Source organism: Mesoplodon densirostris, chromosome 15 (assembly GCF_025265405.1).
Source record: "Mesoplodon densirostris isolate mMesDen1 chromosome 15, mMesDen1 primary haplotype, whole genome shotgun sequence".
NCBI classification, from domain to species: Eukaryota; Metazoa; Chordata; class Mammalia; order Artiodactyla; family Ziphiidae; genus Mesoplodon; species Mesoplodon densirostris.
This window is the reverse complement of record NC_082675.1, coordinates 82,814,159-82,834,979: the sequence shown is the minus strand read 5'-3', so window position 1 is coordinate 82,834,979 and position 20,821 is coordinate 82,814,159. Positions and strand designations below refer to the sequence as shown.

At 38.1% G+C, this 20,821-nt stretch overlaps 1 protein-coding gene across 2 annotated transcripts in view; it reads right to left on the bottom strand.

Moving 5' to 3' along the window:
- The window catches only part of DOK6 (docking protein 6), a 411,999-nt gene that overhangs the window by 83,867 nt on the left and 307,311 nt on the right, over positions 1 to 20,821 (bottom strand). For both annotated transcript variants that reach the window (XM_060119271.1, XM_060119272.1), the window contains exon 6: positions 11,760 to 11,898. In XM_060119271.1, coding sequence (XP_059975254.1) covers positions 11,760 to 11,898 — 139 coding nt within the window. The remainder of the gene's footprint in view (positions 1 to 11,759; positions 11,899 to 20,821) is intronic.

The window sequence follows — 20,821 nt, the reverse complement described above, 5'->3', positions numbered from 1 at the left end:
GTGGTTTCATGGATGGGGGAGCTTACATGTCTGAAGCAAGGTCCTGGAGTGACACCGTACCATGTGCCGGCGCAAGGCAGGCAAAATGCGGCAGGCAGGATGCGGCAGGACATGGCGGCAGTCTTTGCTGGCGGAGGGGGATTGCCAGTTATATGGGGATTGCCAATTATATGGGGATTGACGTCAGGTGGACTCATTAGTTACCAGGGAAACCAGCGGAGGGCATGCACCTCCCCGCCCCTTTGATAAGAACAATCACCAGCTGGGACCTGGGGCAAGTATGCAGGAAGGTCAGTCATATGCATAGGGTGTAGGTGAAGCAGGCCCTGGTTGGGCAGCAGATGGACAGAGAGCAGGAGAGCAGCCATCCTGAGTGGCCTGAACACACAGCGTCTTACAGGTTTTCCTGACACCCGCTCCTACCCTCACCCAATGGCTCTTTCCTCAAATAGACCTTTTTCCTTGCTCCTGCAATAGGAGTTTGTACATATTAGAAAAAGTGTTTTCCCTGAGAAGTTCTGTGATAAAAGTGTGGTATATTTTCTTATTTGAAAGATAAACTGTAAGATTAGCTACAGAGATCCACACAACATCCCATCAGGTGATGCTCAGACACATGACTAGTCCAAATAGAATAATACTTTACGTTGCATTTTCAAGAAAGACATTCATTTTTACTGATTCACACTGTTTTTAAAAAATATCCAGACATGGTTTTGTTTGGCCTTCGTGCACATTTCTCTGATGTAATCTGAGCAAACGTGCACTTTCTGACAGTGGGCAATCCTCTAATTAATAACATCTCACATTTCCCCTTTATTTAATACCTGACTCTTGGCAAAACTGGGAGCTGTAAGGGTCACTTTGGTCAAACCTAGCCTTCGAGTCCCATTTGTTCCCTGGGGTGGACGCTGCCCCAAGGCGCTCTCCCAACTGCCAACAGTTCTCATATGTCTGCATCCAGTGGCACTACCCTTCGAAGAAGGCGCTGTCCGGAGTGCCTGGTATGATATAACAGGCCCTTTAAAGCCATATAAAACTAGAAGGCTTTTAAATTTTTTTTTTAAAGCAACACCCATTTATTAGAAGTCCAGTCATGGTGAGGCTGGGCTCTCCACTCGGGGTATCACAAGGTTAAAATCAAGGTGTCGGCTGGGCTGTACTCCTTTCTGGAGCTCAGGGGCCTCTTTCAAGCTCACATGGTTGTTGGAAGAATTCAGTTCCTTGTGGCTGTAGAACAGAGACCCCCCTATTCTTGCTGGCTGTTGGCGGAGGCCACTCCCAGCAACTGGAAGGCACCCATAGATCCTTGCCATCAGGCCCCCTCCACATGCCCTCTCATGCTTCACATCTCTCATTTCTCTGTCTCCAACCTTTAGACTCAGATTTAATTTAAGGGGTTCATGTGATTAGATCAGGCCTACCCAGATAATCTATTTTAAAGTCAACTAATTTGGGACCTTAATTACACTTGCAAAATCCCTTTACAGCAGCACCTAAATTAGAGTTTGATTGAGTAATTGGGAGACGGTGTGTGCATATCAGGGACAAGGCATCTTTGGAGCTGTTTTATTGTTAGATTTCTTCCTTTCACAGGGGGATATAGGCTGGAGAGATATGGTGAGAAGATACAGTCTGGTGGAGAAAGACGCAAGCTAGGGCACATTCAGGTGGGAGGGGATGCAAGCTGGGAGGGATACAGGTGGAGGCTTTTAAATTTTAACAGAAGGTCAAGCCATTGGGCTTGAACGTATTTATTGGATTTCACTTTTTTAGTAGTGAGGCATTTCCAGAACTGCTATGTCTTGCCACAAAAGTGTCCAACTCGGTGTATTTAAAAGTCTGGCCCTGTTGGGCTTCCCTGGTGGCGCAGTGGTTGAGAGTCCACCTGCCGATGCAGGGGACACGGGTTCGTGCCTCGGTCCGGGAAGATCCCACATGCCACGGAGCGGCTGGGCCCGTGAGCCATGGCCGCTGAGCCTGCGCGTCCAGAGCCTGTGCTCCGCCACGGGAGAGGCCACAACGGTGAGAGGCCCGCATACCGAAAAAAAAAAAAAAAAAATCCTAACTCCAGAACCTCAGATAGAAAACAGCTCTCTTGACTTCTGAGTCCACTGCTCTTTAGACTCCAATGCTGATCTCTCCTGGAAAGATGAGCCTCCTCCCCACATACGACAACATGTGACAACACAGCCTTGCACTTTGACAGAACCTGTGCCGCCAAGAAGCAGCAGGAAGGGCCTGACAACTGATATAATTTTTGTGAACATACAGGCTACCAGCACCTCTTCTCGCTTTTATCACAAACGTTATCCAGGTTATGCTACTGCCTTTTGCAATTTTCCTTTGCTGTTTTGGGACTCTGCTGGCCCTTGTGATAAACCTTAATGCTAATTTGTGTTCACCTACATAAAATTCATACGTATTAAAAAAATCGTTAAAAAAATCAATTCTGGGGAATTCCCTGGTGGTCCAGTGGTTAGGACTCTGCACTTTCACTGCTGAGGGCCCCGGTTCGATCCCTGGTCAGGGAACTAAGATCCCACAAGCTGCGCGGTGCGGCCAAAAAAAAGAAAAAAAGTATTGAAAAAAAATAATAAAATAATCAATTTTCCTTCTGCTCCGTCTCTCCCTAATTATTGCCTAGAATTTAAAAAATCATTTGAGCACTCGAGACACAAATCTATATAATTGGGAGAGGAAAAATTCAGCATTTATAGATTAGCATTTATGAGTCATTCTCTACGGGCCTGGCTCTGTGCAAACTGGTTTCATAGGTTATCCCATTTAATATCCACGTAAATTGTCAACACATATGCCATCTGAACTTTACAGACAAGGAAAACGAGGCTCAGAGGGGTCATGTGATTTGTTCACGCTGCCATCGCCAGTGGGTAATGTTTCTGAGGCTCGGAGCCCATGACTCACTGTAAAATAAATGATTGGAACCCTCTTATTCAAAGAGCAGGTTAGGTGAGAATTACACCAACTGGGTCTATTCCACTGGATCAAGGTCGGAATGCGAGTGCCTCTTTGCTATGTTCAAGACAGAACACCACAATTTGTGTGGCAAAATCACGGAGTTAACTCCATGGGCTTTGCTGTCAGCGACCTGTTGTCAAATATCAACCCCACAGCTGCCTAGCCTTCTGACTTCAGGAAAGGTACTTAAACTTTTTTTTTTTAAGATTCAATTTTTCCTTATCTCTAAAGTTAATATAATGTGCCTTAAGTGTTGTTATAAATATTTTATAAGATGATGCTTTTAGAGTGAAAAGCACAATGCTCGTCATGCCTGAAGTGCTCAGTAAAGACAGCTGCACCTTTACTGCTTCCACTGCACAGAGAGGTGGCTTAGACCAGTGGCGTCCAAGTCTCCACGTGGTCAAGATGTGGAGATTTGTCCAAAATGAGCTATCAAAGGAATGACGAAGGAAGCAGAGGCATCTACTTGGATCTAAGTCTAAAAGCTTAATAGAAGTAAAAAACCTCTAGTAATGTGAGTCAGGAATAGGTGGTCAGTATGGGCAGGTGGGAGGAGTGGAAGACAGAGGGGAGACAGGTGAGCAGAGTGTGCGTGTGTTTGCACATACGTGTACTATCAGCTGGGAAGAGACAGACAGCTTTTCTGTATGAAGAGAGTTAAAGAATGCCTCATACGGGTGCATGCATCAACATGGGCCCTGGTTTGTCTGAGACAAGAGAAAATGGGCCGGGAAACACACTGTAGGTAAGAAGCACTGCAAAAATACAGGTGGTTGGGAAATATGTTAATGTGACATGTATGTCAGTGTAAGAAAAAACAGTGCTGCTTAATAAGGAAATGCTCAACACCAGTGCACTCCTGGTCGAGAACATTTAGTTTTACTTGTTCTTGGAAAACAGCTCATGAAACTTGAAAACTGTATGGAAACAGAAGCCCAGGAGAGCGTTAGCCAGCCAAGCTTGGATTGGCACTGTTTGGATTTGTTCAAACAGTCCTCTGAAGTTGGAAGGTTTATGGACAATTGGCTTCTCACAGACTTGACTTAATTTTCAATAGGGGACACCTTACACTTAATCTTCCATTTTATTCAAGATAAATGGAAAAAAAAAAAGAAGATATCTTGCTGAGTTTGTATCAGACTAACAAATAAAATGTAGTTCATATAGTCATGTAGTGGAAGTTGCTAGGTGACATTTAAAATTGGACTGTGTAGAATATTATTTTCATTAACTTGAAACAGAACGGATGTCATTATTATATATGTTAAACCATGTATTGACCAAAATACTTTCATAGAGTGTGAAAAAAGCTGGATTTTGGAATAACATCAGAAATTATTACAAACATCTACATAAATACTTGGAGTATTAAGTACAGGTATATTCTTACCTGTACTCAGTAATGATTTTAAGAATATATATTCTCTATCAATTATTCATCTGTCTATCATCTGTAAGCAGATACATTTACAGAGACACCCATTGAATATAAGGAACATGAAGAATACATATTAAAGCATTAAATTTCATAAATAAAATTTTTGCTGTCATTTGATTTTGAAATATATAAATATCTAGAGGCTATAATAAGGTTATGTAATTAATTTCCAATGTCTGCATATAATAAAATCTGGGATGAACTTTAGTGGTGGTTATACAATTTTACCCATTTAAAATGAAAGGTTTTTCTTTTGCCATTTTATGAATTAGCTAATAATTATTGACCTTTTACTAAAGACCAGGTGGCATTCTAACACTCTGAAGTAGATATTATTGATCCTTCTTCCTCTTTTAAGAAGAGGTAGCTAAGGCACAGAGGAGGTAAGCAACTCGCAGGAGGTCACACAGCTCTGCTCGTCTTTCCCTAGAGTCTACCTGGTTACCCACCATGCCATGCTGCTTCCATGTAATGTGTATGCATTCACTGAATACATCCCAGAATGTGAACTATGTTCACATTCTTTGAAAGCATCCTTAATTATCTTCCCATGCAATGCTTACATCAATTTCTTAGATTTTAGTTTGACCACTATTGGCCTAAGTGTCTCCCTATTTTACAGCACTATGCCAAAGAAGAGTCAGTCTGATTCTTTGGGTTGTATGTGTGTATGTCATATATGTTTTTATGCTGAGTCATCTTGATTGACTTTTGACATCTGTTTTGGTTTTTTTTTAAGGAAATTATTCTTGTAATTGCCAAGAGCAGATTGTATGACCCTCAATAAATAAGATTACCACAGTTTAAAAATAAATTTTTTTGTAATTTCCTTACTATTGTTCCATTCTAGCAGTACAAATAAAAGAAACAAAATTGTATTTTTTAAACATAGAAGTTGAAATTTTTAGTGTTAGGCACTCATTTTCCTTATACATTATCAATTCTAATCAAGTTGATTAAATATTATACATAAATATTATATATTGATATAATGCTTTTTTTGAAGTGACATCTAGAGTATCCACAAAAAATTTTAAGGGAAAAAACATATATAAATAAAATATTTACTATTACACTGTCTCAGCACCATGTATTAGAAAAATTACACATTGCCTTCTCGTCCTTTCCATCTCATTTGTGTATTTATTGCAGACAGAAATGTATATTTTCTTTGTTTTTGTGTGTTTGTTTGGAGACGAAATTTCCTTTAGTGTTCTGAAACATTAGGAACACAGGCCCACTTTAGTTATCAGCTATAATAATTTGTTCTAATTGAGTGAGCTTGTGTTAGTTTAATCAGTGTCTGTCAGTCAGTAAAAGAAAATTTCACAAAAATGCTAATGGCATTTCCCAGCAGGGAACTGGTCATTGTCAGTAATAATAAAGGCTCTTGTTTTTTGGTTAATAACTGATAATATTGAGCAATAGAATCAAGAATAGAACTTTGAAGAATGAATTCATTAACAGATATTCCTATGTATTGGATATAACATACCACTTGCAATCACAAATCACACATTTAAACTTCTCCTAGAATTTTATAAACTTCTATGAATATACCTAGAAGAGAGACTGCAAAAAGTGTTAATGCTTTCCTGTGTGTGGCTCACGAGATTATTATGTTTCCAAATTCTTCACCTTTTCAGTATGGGAAAACTAGTTTTTTTGTTTGTTTGTTTGTTTTTTCCCCATAGCTGATAGAGATTCCTGTAAAATGTGGGTATGAAGAATGCTGTCACTCAAAAGGAAGCCAAACTACCTAGGATACATCCCATTCTGGAAGCTTTCTTATTCCTTCAAAATTTATAAATGAACATATAGTGCTCATGGCTTTGTTAGATATACTTGAAAGGAATTGAAAGATATAATTTAGCTACAGTTGGGAATAACAGTTTAGTGTCTTCAGAATACTTACAACAAGTATTACGGTATTTTATATACTCTAAGATGCCATCATTAGAAAGCCAATGTGATTTTATGTAGCACTACAAAAGAACAGTGCTGCTAATTAAACTGTAACTCCCATCTGACTAGAGAGATGTTAAACTGTGAAAAAGATGTGCATCTTGGAATTGATGCAACGGAACAGCATTTCCTCGTTCATGCAACTATTTAGACAAAAAATAATTTCATAGGCTGGTAGCAGTCAATACTCGGGTAAGATTTATGATCAAGTATAAATCCAGAAGGGCAAATACACGAATTTCGAGTCGCAGTCTAAGCTAGTTGTACGTAAAGCCAGCTTCGTTCTCTCTCCCTCCCCTCCTCTCTTCTCCACTCTGCCCTCCCCAGAGACAGGGCGGCATTAGACCCACCTCCATGCCTACAGGGCAGTAGGTAGAGTCAAACAATGCTGCTTCCTCACCAGAAATTTCTTTTCATCTTACATTATAAAAGGAAATAAGATCATTTGTTTTTAAATGATTACTGTTCAAAAGGTTTATGTTTGGGAACAGTACACATTTTTTAGTTTGTTAAATGTGCGAGGTTACTTTTGTTTCTTATATTTCTAGTAACAAGGGCAAGTAAAATGACAAATCTTAGAGAAAGAAAACAATTTGTTTTCTAGGGAAGAAGTTCTATGTGAGATTCTGCTACTTGTTTTTCTCCAACCACTAGAGCTTAGGAAAACCAAAGAACTGACAGCTTTGGACAGCAGTGCCTTCAACAAGTCTTGCAGTGTTGTTTTTTAGGCATTAGAAGTGGGTTTGCTATCTTGCAGGTGTTTCAATACCACTGATGCTATTTGTCCTTAAATTGTGTACAGAGCTTTTCTGGTGATCAGGAGGCAAGAATTACTGGAAACAGGAGCATTCCAGACACTATGCTTTTAAAGGACACACTGTAATTCTTGTTATGGGAGACTGTTCTCTTTTAAATCACTTAGAATATTACAAAGTTACTAACGACCCCCTCCCCCACTTCCCTTACTTATTTTTGATAAGATATCAGGAGAAATCTGTGTTTTAAACATTACATTTATGTCATCTCAGCTGCTTCTTTCCTGTGGACATTTCATAATACTTGTAAAGCTTAAAAACATAAAAAGCAAATTAAAAAAGAAGTTTCTTTTGTATTATTTGTGTTTGTTTTTGTGTGTGTGTTTGTGTTGTGTGTGTATATGTGTAGAGATCCATGGAAATCCAAAATTAAATTATTTCAGGTCTTGTTGAAGATGAAGTCAGCCTACGCTCACCCTCAGGGGGCTAAGCCATGCCGGCACATTTGCAATGTGCTTTCTGATGAATGGCTGTTCACCAAGACAATGAAAACTTTCCTCCATAATGTTGCACATGCAAGGCAGAGCACCTATAAATGCTTTCGGCAATAGAATTCGGAGAACTTGGAGGGCTCTGAGAACATGAGCTCTATGAAATGGAAACAAATTCTAGAGGTGCCATTTGTTTAACTATCTAGCTTTAACAATTTCCTCAAATATTTGAATCTTAGTAATCTCAGACAGAGTTCCAGTTTACAATTTATTATCGTGACTTAATTCTCCCATGTACCCCCTTACAAAATCCTCTTTTAAAATAAGGCTAGTTTTGAGTTAGTAAGTAAAGAAAATATAGGACTACGTAAGATCACTCTCTGTTTTACTCTCATGATCATTTTCCCTTTCTTATCTGGACTTAAGAGTGAGAAGCTGAAGCTTTACATCTGAATGGAAAAAGGAAGAGTGTCTTCTTGTACTGAAGAAATCACTCTCCATGGAGCTTTGACTGAGGACCTTCCAATAAGTTGATTATCCAAGAAATCAATCAGGCTCTGTCATGACAACATAAACAAGACCAACTGGTGTTTTTAGTATAGTTGAATCAAAATTTTGTAATGGCATTTCTTAACCATCTGATTTAATTAGTTACATTAATAAAGCATGGAAAACTTGAGATTTCAAGGAGTAAAAGGGAAAAGATAAGCTTACTCAAAATTACAAAATTTTGATCCCACAAAAGTCTGGGCCACTTGAGAGAAGGAAAGTTTTTGTCCTTTTCTTGTTTTCCCTACCACCCCGCAGCGCTTTGAGCACCGAGTAATAAATGTATTATTTACAAACCTGTGAATGGAGTTAATAAATGGCCAACTTCTCCTTTAAAACTTCTTAATGGAGGCAGTTAATATTCATTCATTCTTTCATTATCTTTCTCAGTGAAGGAAATGTAAGTACACACCTCTAACAGCCTCACCGATTTAGTAATTCTTTTTATCCATTCTCCACAGTGCAAATGAACTGTTTTATGCACAATGCTTTCCTAGATATCAGATTCTTCAAACAAGAATAGAAACATTGCCTAACTCAGATTCTAGAGATATATCAAAATATGTTTATTCCTGTGTTCCCTAGGAAGGATGGTGATAAATGGGGCAAAACAAAGTTTTACATGCATAGGATGTTAAAACATATATTTAATTCTTTCTCTTATAGTTAAGAAAAGGTTGTTGAGACATTATTTCTCATTCAAGTTTATCTATAAAGCCAGTAACACTCTGAAATCATCTCTTTTTTAAAGGATGAAAGTAAATACTTCAGTTGCCTGGACAACAATGTTTGGGGAATTCATTGCTTGTATAGCTTCTTGGTAATCTTGTAAAATATTTTTTATAACATTAAAAATGTATAAACATTTTCTATCTGATCAATATTTATCTTCCATGGCTTGGTTTTAAAACTGGAAAGCCAATGAGCAGTGTTATCTTCTTATTTTGAAGTGAATACATAATAAACAAAATGCAACATTTTTATATCTTAGGTAGGTTTTCCGGTACTTTTCCAACTCTCAAATTACACTATTGCCTAGTTTATGGCACAAACCTTTGTTTTCTTTTGTATAAATCAATTAAGAGTTAGATAGAGGGTATTTAAATTCTATTCCATACTTGTTGGAATTTCTTTTTTAAAAAGAGATTTGTGCATGTAGAGAAGGTCTCTTAAAAGAAAAAGAAAAGGTATCTGGGAGACCTGGAAATCTTTGCTTACAGCCCTAGAATTTGGGGAATTGGGGCAGTTCTCAAGTTGCGGTAGCATGCCCTTGGAAAAGCATCATTAGTTCAGCTTATTCTACAGAATGGACTACCTATGGAGTAATTTAATTAGTATCAATATTATCCTTCAGAGAAAAGCATAGCTTTGCAATCACTGTTGAAATTAAACCAAAGACTCCATTTATATGTATGCACCAAGTTGATGGAGTCTCTGATTTTGTGATTTTCAGAAACATTTGGTTTCTTTGTTAAGCCATACTGAGCCTGCTATTTAAACACCTGCCCCCTTTCCCTGCCATCTCCGAGCACCCAGATCCACGGTGTACCCAAATTCTGGCTTTCCACTGCCTGAGATCTTAGTAGGTGGACCTACCATCTCTAACTCCTTCACAGCAATTGCTTCACTCCACTCCCCTGGACTTGCTTCTCAGTGGCACAGGATAAGATAAACATACAACCGCATCAAAAGCAAATATAAATTCAATTTTGTTTTGCAAATGTTTTGGCACAAGATTGTTAGACATACTTGTAAAGGACTGGAAGACATTACGTAGCTATAGTTGGGAATAAAAATTTAGTGTCTTCACAAACATTGCAAGTCTTATAATTATTCAACATCACCATCATAATAATGAACCTTTCATAGTACTTTCTGAGTGCCAGGTCTGTTCTTAGCACTTTATATATGTTAATGCACAGATACCTCATTACAGCCAAATAAGTAGAACTCTTGTATACCCATTTTACAGATACAGGAAAATGAGACATTTAGAAGTTAAATAACTTGCTCAAGATTATACAGACAGTAAGTGGTAGAACGGGGATGGGAACCCAGTACACTGAGCGTTCTCCTTACGGCAGACAATTACAGTTGCATGAAAGAGCTCTTGAAATTTCCTTTATGAAATACAATTTAAATGGCTCACTTATGAGCATTTTGCCCGTTCAGAACAACTAGAAGTAAAGAACTACAGCTGTTGACTAATAGCAAGTGACATCACAGTTGTTCATTCTGGCTGAAAATTAACATCAGCAGATTGTAAATATGGGCTGATAATGAATGTTCAACATTCTGAAATAATTTGAAGTTTGGTAGTTACATTTTTTTCACCCGATTCAAGCCACTAGAAAAATGTCATATTAATTAGATAATTATTACAATAATTTAAATTTAACCCAAATCTTTCTAGAAGACTAAAACATACCAACCTCCTATTGATGCTTCATCAATTAATCCCATAGTCTCATGTTAATAATCTTATTAATGTTCAAGTTACTCTTTCAGCCCCACTGAAGGCCAAATGTAAGCCTGATTTGCACTTGCTGCCCTTAAGTATTAGGAAGGCTTTTTTAAACCATACCCTAGATAGAGAAAAATGTGTATGTAGTATTGACAAAATCTGAAATGTATTAAAAATAATGTAAAATAATTTGCTAGACTATTTTGTCTTCTTACATTTAAAATATAATTTTATACTTCAAAATATTATGCATTTGAGAATTTTAAAAGTCAAAACTAAAATAATACTAGATATAAAGTCCCATAGTCTTAAAATGGAATAGAATTATGAAAGTTTTTCTGGGTAGAGACCCACCTATTTCCCAAAGCTCCACTTGTCCTCTTATAGATGGAATCTAATGCATCCCTATAAATTCTGAAGAAAGAGAATATTGACCAATTAAAATTATAGCCGATAATAATTCTATTGTTTGCTTTTCAAAGAAGTTAGTAGTAAAGATTATAATTTTTTTTAGCCACTTGTAAAATTTGCTATTTCAGATTCTTTATTAAATTATTTCTTAGCTTGACCCTGAAACTTTAGCATAGTTCCACGACAGGATAACAGATAGCTGGTAAACAGTATAAGCTCCTTTTGCAAACATTTTAGTATCGGCTCTGAAACACGGACAGAAAGACCTGGAAGTTTCAGAGAATCTAGGATAAATACAAAGACAAAAAGAAAAGTGTAATCCTTTCTGGTAGAAACCTATTTTCCTCATTATTTTGGGTCCACATTCGCATCTCTGATTGTCCAACTACATGTGGAGAGATGCAGAGAGCACTGCTTCTTGTTTCACTCTCTGTGCACTCCACCCCTCTCTGGGTAACTGTGGTAACAGGTCATAGGTACATACACGAAGTGCATGGCTAGCAGCCACAAATAGCTTCTTTTGTCATATGCTGAAGAGGATATTAGAAAGATGAGGTTCAGTAACTGGGACAAGCTCTCAGGGCCGGGATGGGGTTGGACACTGGGGCGCTGTCATGAAAGGACCCACATACACGTGATGTGCATCAGACCTCAGTGACATTCATTTCCAAGCTGTTAGGTTACCAAGGAAGGAGCCTTACCCGGGCCTTCTGCTCCATTTCTAGCATTAATCTTTCATGTTGCTCAGCTATGGCCAGTGTCGCAGAATGGACCTTCTGATAGATCATTTCTCCTTCCCTTGTTTGAAAAGTGAATAGTCCTTCTCCTGTGTCACACATTCTGTGAGGATAGAGACAGGGAAAGAGATGGGTCTTCATGTGTTCAAGTGCGTAACAGTTCTCCATGTAAAAGATGCCCTCACCCTGTCAACCCCTCCACTTTGATTTTCACAGGAGTCAGTGAAGCAGATTCATCCTTGACCAAACCAACCAACGAACCAACCAACCAACGCATCTTTAAATGGTGCATGAGAATGAAACTAAGGGTGAAAATCCATGCACATTTGGATTTTTAAAGATGAAGTGGTGACAACAGCGTGAAGGAACAGACAAAAGTGCTGTCAGTTATTACAGTGCATGTCTCACCAATATTTAAAGAATAAAAGCAAATAGTTGTTTTCTTTAACAGCCTTCACTGATATCATAGCACTGTCTCCTATGACTTGATAGCTCTTGAAATGTTAAGAACTTAAGAAAAAATCTGCAAATTTATACTCATGTAGTAGGAACCAAGGAGAAGATTTTTTTGGTTTAAGGATTTGTATACATAGTTTGAAGCTTTTACTTAAACTGAGGAATCCTTACGTAAATCTCAGTATAGCCTAAGAAATAACATGGCCGAGAGGAGACTCCGTTTGGATGTGAGAATATTTGTCTGAACTTGGCCCTGCCACTTACCAGCAGTGTGACCTTAAGCAAGCTGACTAACTTGCCTGTACCTCCTTCGCACATCTCTAACAGGAAAAATAACAATACCCATCTCATCAGATACTTACGACAGTGAAGAGACTTGATACAATATTTATAGTGTTACTTAGCAGATATTAAGTGCTCAAAAATGCTAGTTATCATTATTTTCATCATAGAGAAACTATGGCACTAATCTCAATATCCACCATAAAGAAATGGTTGGCTTAAATATAATATTTTTATCTGATGGACTATTATACAACTGTTACTATGTCATTTCTGAGAGCATATAATAACATTAAAACATTTTTTTGGCTATTTTGCCACAGGGCTTGCAGGATCTCAGTTCCCTGACCAGAGGCTGAACCTGGACCACGGCAGTGAAAGCCTGGAAATCTCACCACTAGGCCACCAGGGAACTCCCTAAATTTCCTATAATGTAAATTCAAGAGGAAAAGAAAATCAGAATACAAATTCCTTTTCAATTATTTAACTATAATTACCTTTTAAAACATAGTGTTTTAAATTGGACTAAAGCCACTGACAATTTCTCAGGCAACAGGATTATGGTTAAGTTTTATTAATAACGACATTCTAAAATAAAACATATTTTGAGTTAATATTTTAAACCAGCTTTTAAAAATAATTGGAGGCCTTCAGAAAGACCCACTGAATATCAATATGATGTTCCCAATCAGAAACTGGACCTTAACTGGACTGCTGTGTTGTTGTTTTCAGGCTATAATGCCAAAAGATTTGCACAAAATGCTCATGAGGCCAACCTCTGTCGTCCAGCACCAAAAAGATTTTAGAGTCTACCTTATGATTCTCCAAGTTTTAGTAGAAAAGAAGTGTCTCAAGAGGTTTCAGAAATTATAGAGGCTGTGACTGCCATCCCTCAGGGCTCCATAGAGCCAGCACTTAGCTTCTGTGAAAGAGATCTTAATAAAATTCACAAAGCGTGAAATGGAAAGTCTGAGGGAAAAACGAAGAGTCTTCACAAAGTGAATCAAATGAGCTTTGTTGATTCAGAGGGGGAAAGAACTCCAACAGCGGAAGCAGGCAAATCCTTGATGAGTGGTGAGCCCATCTTGTTTGAGGTTGAGTTTTGTTCATTATTATCGGAAAAACACTGCTTATTAGCCTTCAGAAATGAGATAACAGAGACACAAATTGTTATTCCATACTCAGCCACTGAGCTGCAAAGGTCTAACACTTAGCATTTCCTGGGACTTAACTCTGCCCAGTGAAGGAGGCTGAAAGCTTACAGTAGGGTTTTATTTCCAGCCTCTGAAATAAAAACTACTGCAAACTTCATCCATCGATCAAGAAACCACGAATTAGAACATGCTAGCATAAAAAGCAAATAACTTTTAGGTAGAAGGGGCTCTTTTTAAAACATAGGTACCTAAAGCCAAGCTGAAATCAAACTTCTTCAGTATAATTGGCTCAGATTTATGACTTTTGTCAGCAGTGTTGGAAGAAACAGTTCAGGTTTTTCCCAGTTATTGTTTAAAACGTGTTCTCTCGGGAGTGGTAAGGAACAGATATCAAGATCTTTTTCTTATACGTCTAAACAGTTTTGTGGTAGCAAGCCAGTATTAGAGAGGACAATTAAGAGGAGGGATGAGGGGCTTCCCTGGTGGCGCAGTGGTTGAGAGTCCGCCTGCTGATGCAGGGGACACAGGTTCATGCCCCGGTCTGGGGAGATCCCACATGCCGCGGAGCGGCTGGGCCCATGAGCCATGGCCGCTGGGCCTGCGCGTCTGGAGCCTGTGCTCCGCAACGGGAGAGGCCACAACAGTGAGAGGCCCGCGTACCGCCAAAAAAAAAAAAAAAAAAAAAAAAAAAAGGGGAGGGATGAAATCATTCTGACAGCTATTGCCTCGCTCCTCGATCTGGTCCCCAGACCAGCAGCACCTGCATCGCTGGGCGCTGTCCAGAGTGCTGAAGCAGAACCTGCATTTGACAATAGGATTTGTACGCACGTTGTGGTTTGAGAAGTACTGGGCTATAGAACCCTTCCCACAGGTCACCATTTCATTCAAGGGAATGGGAGATGATGCTTGGGACTCATAGGAGGACAAATTAGAAGCCATTTTTGTGCAGCTTAAGACTTTGACATAACAAACTGAAGGTTAGAACGGAAGAAATGTGACGAAAAGGACAAAAAAACCTCTGGAAGAATCCTTTCCTTAATGTGGAAAGAGCTAAGATAGAGGTGCTGGTTACACCTGAATATCCTAAGCCCTCACCACTAACATGCACGTTCCTCAACTGCACTGACTTGAAGAATAAGTGAAAATATGCACAATGTATGTTTGTCCTGACTCCAAACTAGAATTTTATTGAAATGTATAGATAATTACAAATGATAGCTCTCTTTATACTTAACAAGGTATTTGCACAAAATTAATACTTCTTCTTACCTAAAATAAAATGTTAAAGAATAGAATCTCTAAGGTCCCTTTCAGCTTTAAGGAATAATCTGGGGCTTCATAAAAATTCTAAGAAGTAGGACTGACACACTTATTTCCAGGTCTTTTTTTTCTTTTCTGACATTGTGATATAAGGGACATTATAATAGCATAGACTATAATAGTACAGTCAAAAGACTAAGGGTACAAATTTCAACAATCATGTTATGGCCTGTCATATTCATTTATCACGTACTTATCTAGTACTATAAGTCAGGCACTGTCTTGAGCCTGGGGATGAAAAGGAGGGAACAATATACATGGCTCATTGCCTCTGAGGCTTTTTAAATGGTGGGGAAGATAAGCATTGTTCAGAAAATGATTCACTCACTGTGGTAAATGCTAGAAGGGAGAAGTACAGGGCCAAGAGGAAGGCCACGGAACGTTATTTCACCTATTTACTCCTCATGTACAAAATGGGGGTGACAAGACTTTGTCACAAGATTGTTTTTATTTTTCTTTTAATCAAATGAAGTAATGTATGTGACAGTGGGCAGGAAAGGATTAATTCAGCAGGCCTGGGTTGCTCAAACTCTGCACATCCCGAAGAAAAGTCTATTTTGGGGATGGTCCCTTGGAGGGTTTCTAGAATGCAACCTTGGAGCCTTTGTTATATTCAGTCTGATAAGAGTGTCTCTTGTGCCTGAGGCCTTGAGCCATGCTGTATTGATCTGACCAGGTAAGTTTATCCTAATAGGTGGTTCACCATGAATGCCTGTTTTGCTCTGGTGGTGGCTAAGGTCTGAGCGGCTGAGGTTGTTCCTGGACCCTGAGGACACTGCATGCCCATCTAGCTGACCCTCAACCAAAACCTCAGACACCAAGGCTCGGGGAGCAGGGGCTTCCTTGGTTCACAACACCTCACGCTTACTGTCATGTATCATTGCTGTCCCCGTGTGACTGCACGGGAGGGGGATATGGAGGCTCCTGCCTGGTCCCTCCTTGTCTGCATCCTTGTGTCTTTTCCCTTTGCTGATTGTAACATGTACCTTTCACTCTAGTAAACCAGAACTGTGTGCATAATAGTTTTTTTCTGAACCTTGCAAATCTTTCTAGGGAATCATTGAGCCTGAGGATAGTCCTGGAGTCTCCTCCACCCAAGACAGCCAGCAGGTGGTAGGTTGTTAATATATTTTGATGTAATAAGAATATTAAAAATCCTAGTCTTTTCCTTAAATGGTTCTTTTTCAAATTCCATTCCTCTAGGGATTTAAGAGGGCATGCTCTCTTTCTTTATCCCACCTCACCATTCCCTTCCAGAATCCCTTAAAATAACAGTACTGCCAGTCTCGTCTCTACTATGTTCTAACAAGTAAGAAATAACTAGAGTTCCCTGTGAATGTCTGTATTCAGAGGAAACTAAACTCCAGTGAGGCACTCCATTATGTATGGGTCTCAAAGTTCCCTTCAAGGGAGAAATAATCCTAAAAGATGGTGCCACAGAGGCAATTTCACTTGAGAAGAAGCCCCTACCATGTAATCGCTAGACCACTGCCCACCTTTTCTTGTCCTTACGTCTCAAACTTAGCTCTTTATGAAGGAGTGGCATCAGAATTCCAGCCTTTCTTCCAAATGGCAAGCAAAAGAAATTTACCAAGTGAGAAGTTAAGGAAACAGTTTAAGAAGTGAAAATGGATACTTTAAAATAATTCTCTGGGGGTCTTTAGACATAATTTCGCTACAGATGAATTTGTAAACCTCTGGCAATTTTGTCCATCTTCGCAGCATAGAAGTTCACTCCTGCAGTGAGTTTGCAGTTTTGTATGTATATTTTGTGGCCAAATATTTATCCTCCATGCACTTAGAAACTTTAAACTCTCAGCAATGGTGTAAAGCAGGAGCACTTTCCTGAAAGCCCAGTGGTGTTTCTATTCATTATTTAAAACTTAATGTTTAATTATAGAAAGTAATGAAATTCTTAAAAGCACAGCTCTCCTGCAGAGCACTTAAACCCAATGAACACTTCTTCCCTGATGACAGTTTAATCTTTATTGTCACTTAACAACACTAGCATTTTACTTTTTTTTTTTAGCAGCTTTGAAAAGGCTGAAGTTTCTGTCCAAAGCTCTAGTGAGTCAGACGTTGATCTGTAGTAAAAAAATTACAAGCAAAATGGACAAACAGTTGAAAGCAACAGCAAAGAAAGTCCAGAAACAGACCCAGTTCATACGGGAGTTCAATATGTGGTGAACGTGTTGTCTCAAATCTGTGACGGAAAGCTGGACTAGTCAATTAACTGTGTTTGGACAATAGCCATCTGGTAAAATATTTGGATCCATGTTTCTACCTCCACTGATATAAATTCCAGAGAAAGCAAAAACAAAACCAAAAAAGTACCAGAAGAAAGTAGGAAAGAATTCCTATATAAACTCAGAAAATGTAGGGGGTTTCAAGCTATGAGCCAAGGCAAAAAGTGACAAAAGATTGATAAATCTACCTGTGAACAATTAAAAAAATAAGTAAGAAATCATAAGATAGCAAATGGCAAATTCAAAACTAGGAAAAATACTTGAAACTCACAACACTGATAACTTCTGATACCTGTAAGTTAGGTATAATATCAGTATTTTTTTCATTGGGTTGTTTGATCATTAAATGGATTAATATATGTAAATTTTAAAAGTGTTTGTAACTTATTAATATGAAATAGTACTTCTATTATTATTACTACTACTACTACCCAAATAGTTAGATATCTAAAACATATTGCTAAACTAGTAAAAAACAAGGAGAATATAATGTATATAGTGTGCTAACAGTTTTGTAAAAAAGTATGTGGGGAAGAATTTATATACATCTTTGCTTATATGTACATTAAAGTCTGGAGGAATGCACAAGAAACTAGTAACCATGTTATTTGCTGGGGGGGAAGTGAACGTGACAGGTGGTCTATGAGTATGGGAGGGACACTTTTTGTTGATTCTTCTTTATGTAAACCATCAAATTAAATAAAGGAATGCTATGGATTTATTAATTGAATTTAATTCACTAAAGTTAAACCATATTAAAATTTAAAGTAAAGGTCTGAGGACCCTCACAGGGTTTTTGTGAAGATGTAGTGTTTATGATGTGCCCAGCTCAGTCTCTGTCCCTTAGCAAATAACAGGCTGCCCTCGGTATTCGCGGGGGACTGGCTCCAGGGCTGGATAGCAGAATCCGAGGATGCTCAAGCCCCTCGTATAAAGTGATGTAGTACACTTGGCCCTCAGTATCAGCGGTTCTGCATCTTCAGGTCAACGCTCAGTTGGTTAAATCTGCGGATGTGGAACCCACGGATACTGAGTGCCGACTGTACACTTTTACTGTTAAACTTATACAATACTGTACTGATGACTTAAGGGCCTCCCTTCCAGTTTAAACACACACACACACACAGTATATATATTTATATATACATTTAATCTCTTTCCAGTGTAGCACAGGCACCTGATCTGATTTTCAAGGGACCAGGATTATGGAGAGTTCTGGTTTGCAAAGCGTTGAAACAATACCCACAGCAACGAGGAGAATGATAACAGCTAGCATTCGGGGAGCACCTACTAGTGCCAGGCGGGTGAGAACTGCCGTGTGTGCATTACCTCCCTGAGCTTCACAACACCCGACAAAGCTCTCACTGCTTCCATTTTACAGAAAACACCACGCTAAGGAGGCTAACAGATTTGCCCAAAGTCATTAAAATTGATGTGGTCGAGCTGTGATCTGAACGTGTGATTTTGGAGCATAAGCTCATCATCACTAAGCCCAGTTGCATTCATTCAAGACAAGAAGCAGAAAAGCATGCATAATTCTTTCATTATGAACATTTTTGCAATAGGGAAACAGAGCAAGGACAGGGCTCGGGATAAAATATTTTGAAAGCTCTCTCCTTCTTTGCTGCTGTTCCTTTTCTGTCAAATCAGGTTCCCAAGACACATACCTCAATGGCATATGTGCACCCTTAAAATACACATGAAGGTAAATCAATCAACACTGTTGAATTGGACTCAGACATGCCCTGGACTCCCAACTTTGGGTCAAGTCCTTTATAAGGAGGAAGATTTAGCAGAACATCTGCCATCCTCTCTGCCTCCTGACTGGACCACTGTATGTTCTTAAACATTTAATGCATATGGTGCCTGTTCTTGCTTATCTCACTGTTGGTACCTTAGGGCTACCATGCTGTCCCTCAAACAAGTTGAGAGACTCGATCCTACAAGGAGATCTTGATTTTAGTCCAGGCTCTGCTGTAAATTAGCTTGAAATGCCATTTTGATCCTTTATAAAATTGAGTTTCAATGAAAGAATTGATATAAATGATCTCTAATGTACAAATTTCTTCCAAAATTCTACAATTCCTCCACCTGTGTACTCAGTGATGAGTACAAATTATAATCACATTAATTAAAATATCTCCATCTTTACACATATTTTCCAAATTTTCGTATTATTCTATTCTATTTACTTTTTCTTACTGCCAAATGTTCTCTTTTGGTTTTTCACCTCAATGAAAAAGCAGTTGAGTCTCCCTGAAGCAGTCTGAAGTTCTGGTTTTACTAAATCCTTGAGAAAATATACATATAAGATGTTCTTCTCCTTACCTTCCTTCTTGCCTCAAAAATTGAGAATTGAAAAATCCACCAGGTGAAGATGTAAATAAACCATAGGACTTCAGTTGCTATTTAATTACCTCAAAGCATGATCATAAATTATTAACATTCTCATTCTCATTATACTCTTACATTGTGTTTATGAAGGTTTAGTGGGGAAAAAAGCATTTTAAAAGGTTTACAGCTAATTTTATATGCATCCGGTGGCTTTATTGTAAAAATATTACATATTCCTTGAGGATTAGGAGTTTTAACATCTGTAACCCCCAAGTGTCAACCACAAAAAGCACCCAATGCACTCCAAAAATGTTTGTTGACTGAAATGACTTGAAAATTATCATTATGATGGCTTCCTGACAGGTAATGAAATTGTAGTTCTGGGTAGCAAAAAAAAAAAAAAAAATTAAAAATTAAAAAAAAATAAAATAAAATATCAAAGAAAGAAATTTTCTTTGAAGAATGACCCCATAGTGTTAACACATTCTTCTGAAAGGTGTAGACCAAACAATCCAAAGGAAAACAGAGCTGATACGTTCTTATGTTCCCAGGTGATATACACTTGGTCTGTCTTAATATTGTTTGAGGGAGGCTGTGTGTATATCATATGAAACAACCCAAACCTATTTTTGTAGGAAGAGCTAAAGACAAAACAAGTCAAGCAAAAGTTTAAATTCTGTCATTTAGAAATTATATTCCCTTTTTAAAGTGAATTTGCCAAGTTATGATTGGAAGATTTTTTAGCTTATCATGCAAGTTACTAATATTTAGACACTGAATTGCAAAAGAAGAGTTTTCCTTCTCTTACCATTTTGAGGGGAGCCTAAAGATGAGATAATTATATTCCCTTAGAGCAAAAGAGCATGTAATCAGGGTTTAAAATTACATTTCGTTCTCTTTTTGCTCTAAATACAGTTAATTAAGGTAATTTTAAAATTACTTGAAAGATACTTTTGTTGTCTCAAGTGACTACAGAGGAAAGTATTTAAATTATAGCCAAAATAGAAAAAAAATTAAGACTATACTTGATTTTATGTTGGTTATATTGCCTTTTCTTCTTCGGTTATATTTATTCATTCATTGATTTTTTTGGACATCAGCCAATAATGCATCAGGCCCTGTATTAGCTTCTAGACTGTATTTAAAAAATAATTAAGTAATAAACATTAACTCATGAATTGCATTTGCTCTCATTACCTGTCTATCTATCTACCCATCTTTCTATGTGTTTACT